Source organism: Pteropus alecto, unplaced genomic scaffold, assembly GCF_000325575.1.
Source record: "Pteropus alecto unplaced genomic scaffold, ASM32557v1 scaffold80, whole genome shotgun sequence".
NCBI lineage: Eukaryota > Metazoa > Chordata > Mammalia > Chiroptera > Pteropodidae > Pteropus > Pteropus alecto.
Window position 1 is genome coordinate 4,019,040 of NW_006430460.1, and position 3,066 is coordinate 4,022,105.

Sequence of the window (3,066 nt, forward strand, 5' to 3'; positions counted from 1 at the left end):
ACGTCTGGTTTACCTGCCACGCCACCCAGTTTACAGGCGGGGAGGCTGAGGCGCCGGAAACAACCTGCACAGTGCTATTCGGCGTGCGAGTCCCGAAGGAACCTGACTGACCGGCTACACCGACCAGAACCTTCCACGACCTCGTCCTTCGAGGGCACTGCTTTTAAAAAGCAGCCGAAAGGCGAACTGAGCGTGCCGGCCTCCTGTTTTTCCAGGTGCTGTTTTATTAGATTGAAAAACAAACCGTAAGATGTTTTCTCCACTTCTAGATAAACTGTAGCTTTTAAGACTAACACGTGGCTGTAATCTGAGGTGCTGGCTTTACAAAAACACCACCAGAAAAAGAACCCTCCCAGCTCCCATCTTGATATATTCGGGGTGACGCTGCGAGGGGCGGTGGCCGTTGCCACTGGTTCCGAGCCCGATCTCAGGGCCGGCTCGCTGGCCCTCGGAATGCTCTGAAGTTGAACGGGACGTCCGCCCGCCATTGTCACAGCCGGCCCATTAGGCTTCCTTATCCTCTCGGTTTTGTCTGGGAGCTGCTGTGGCCTCCTTCCCGTCTGCCACGCTGTTCGATGCCTCGGTCTCTGGTTTCATTGGCTTCTTTTTCCATTTGTTTGAGAGTCAAAGCAGTTCTCGGTTCTCTCCCTATTGATTTCTCATAATACCCGAGTTATCTTATTTTTCTCAAGAAAAAGAAGATGAAAGAAAAAGAAAATGGAGGGGAAAAAAAAAAAAACACGGGTGTGTCTAAAACCAACATTCCCAGTGCTCAGGGACATTCGTCACTTCGTTTTAGTGGCACCCGTGTCTCACTTTTCCTTACACCGCCTCCTATGTTAGTTGTTCCCACCAGGCGGCTGCCAGGCCAGGGTCCCCTCTCCCTCCAGGCGGCCTCAGCGTGGTGCTGACGGAGCATCGAGTCGCTTACGGAACCACGTTAGACGTGCGACCGGCCCCCTTAAAGCCCCAAGTGTGCGCCTGCGTGTGCGGGGACATCGGGTAGAACGTGCTCAGCTCACCCAGTCACAGCGTGGCCTCTCCCTGCACAGCAGCTCCAGTTACTAGAAAGTTCTTCCTGACCCAGATCTGTCTGCCTGCCATGTCCTGTCTTTCACTCTGGTTCCGCCCCAGAAAAACGTGGACACACACCCCACAAAAACACACGCACACACCCCACATGAATGGCTTGAAATCTGACTCTGGTCACGTCTGGTCCAGCTCGTTTCTCGATCTCTCTGTTCAGTGTAGACCGGTGGGGGCTGAATACAATCTCCCTTTTCTCTTTCTGAATGTTCCACACGTTAATAACACAATTATTAAAGTAAGGTACAACAGGTGCACAAATTTATGGCAACACAGAAGAGTAAAAATCTAATAAAGGTCACTTTTGGTTTCAATATCAAGAGACAGTCACCACGATACCATTTATGTGACATTTCTCCAGATTTTTACGGGGCTTTTTGTATTTGTTTTGTTTAATTTGGTGTAGGTTTTATCGCTTGTTTTTCAAATGACGTCCTTTTTTTTGAATGGCTTGAAATCTGACAGACGGCTTCGTTCTGGGAAGGTCGTCACCCTTTTCTCCCTGAAAGCCACCAGGTCACCGCCCCCACACCCTTGGAAGTGGCTTCCAGGTGGCTGGCTAGCTAGCCTGGCTGCTGACCACAGCACCAGCTCCTTCTCCCTCGTGGCCCCAGCCTCCAGAGTGCGGGTCACACCTGGGAGCGGCTGGTGTGGGCAGAGCGTGTCCAGCAGAGCTCCATGTCACTGCCCCCAATTCTTCTTGCCTCTGTAAATGACGTCATATCTTTCCTGGAAACACACCCTTACCCTCCTTCAGGCTGGATGGTAGGTGGCAAAGTGTCCCAAACATCGCCCACCTCTTCTCCCAGTCGCCTGAGTGCTGTCCCACACGGAGCCGGAGGCGGGGGTCGCCCTGTGGACTCCGTCCGGGACATGGCCATCGCCCCAGCCCCTACTTGTGAACAGCCGGTGCCGGCCACGCCCCCTACGCACGGTGCTGCACGGTGCTGCTTCTGCTCGCCGTAGCGACGGCAGTGACAACTGCAGACCCAGAGCGCCCAGGCCGCACAGACCGCTCCCACCCGCCCCCAGCCTACCTTCCGCATTGAGGTGCATGGTTTCCAGGGGTCCCAGGAAGGCATACCGCAGGCCCAGGCCGTGGGACATGACGAGGTCCAGGTCGCCGGGAGACACTACGCCCTCCTACAGGGAGAGAGGGGCACACGTGATGGGCCGTCTGCAATGGCCAGTGACCGCGACGCCCACCCTGACCGCAGCCGGCCACCGTGCTGCCCCACGCCCTGTGAGGATGCTCGTTGAACTTTGCACGGCAAAACTGTAACATGTGAACGGACCCTGAGACCCAGGACCGAGTCGGTGGTTCCACAGCTGCAGCGGTGGCCCAGAAGGGCTGCCCTCCCCCCGTCCTGGGCCCACCTCCGAGGCTTCCCTCCGCAGCCCCGACCCCTCTCAGTGGGACCTCGGGGCAGGCAGGGCGGTGAGGGGAGAGGAGGAGGAACGGGCATGGCGGAAGCAGAAGGGTTTTCCACACTTGCTAACAGCTGGTGGGCGGGAGGCTGGAGACCTCGCTCGAACTGCGGGCTTGCTCTCCAGGCTGTGCCGCCTGCAAGCCTGGCCTTGTCCAGCTTTTAATGAGTTCGTAAAGAATGATATTCTTTGATGAAACACAGCTTAGAACTGGGCGTTTGTTTGCAAAGGTGGGGCCCTGGAATCTTCTGCAAATGCGAGGTGCAAAGCAAGAGGCGAGCCCTGGTGTGTTTGGGGTGAGTGCCAGGTTGGCCGGCCCTCCACCTTCCGGAAGGAGCAGGGAAGCCTCAGATACACGGGCACGCCGGGCCCCCATGACGGCCACTGACCCCTGAGGTGGTCATGTCAGCTGTCAGGACTACAGACGTGGGGTGCGTCCCTCCCCCTAAGTCTCCACTGGTCAGACTGGCATGGTCACTGCCATGGACGGCTCCCGCCCCTGCTTCCTTCCCGCATCCTTCACAAACAGAGCGCCGTGGGGTGCAGACGGCG

At 56.8% G+C, this 3,066-nt stretch overlaps 1 protein-coding gene across 1 annotated transcript in view; it reads right to left on the bottom strand.

The window, feature by feature from the left end:
- CRYL1 (crystallin lambda 1) overlaps positions 1–3,066 on the bottom strand; it is a 65,747-nt gene that overhangs the window by 3,759 nt on the left and 58,922 nt on the right. The window contains exon 6 of the mRNA XM_006904841.3: positions 2,124–2,229. Coding sequence (XP_006904903.1) covers positions 2,124–2,229 — 106 coding nt within the window. The remainder of the gene's footprint in view (positions 1–2,123; positions 2,230–3,066) is intronic.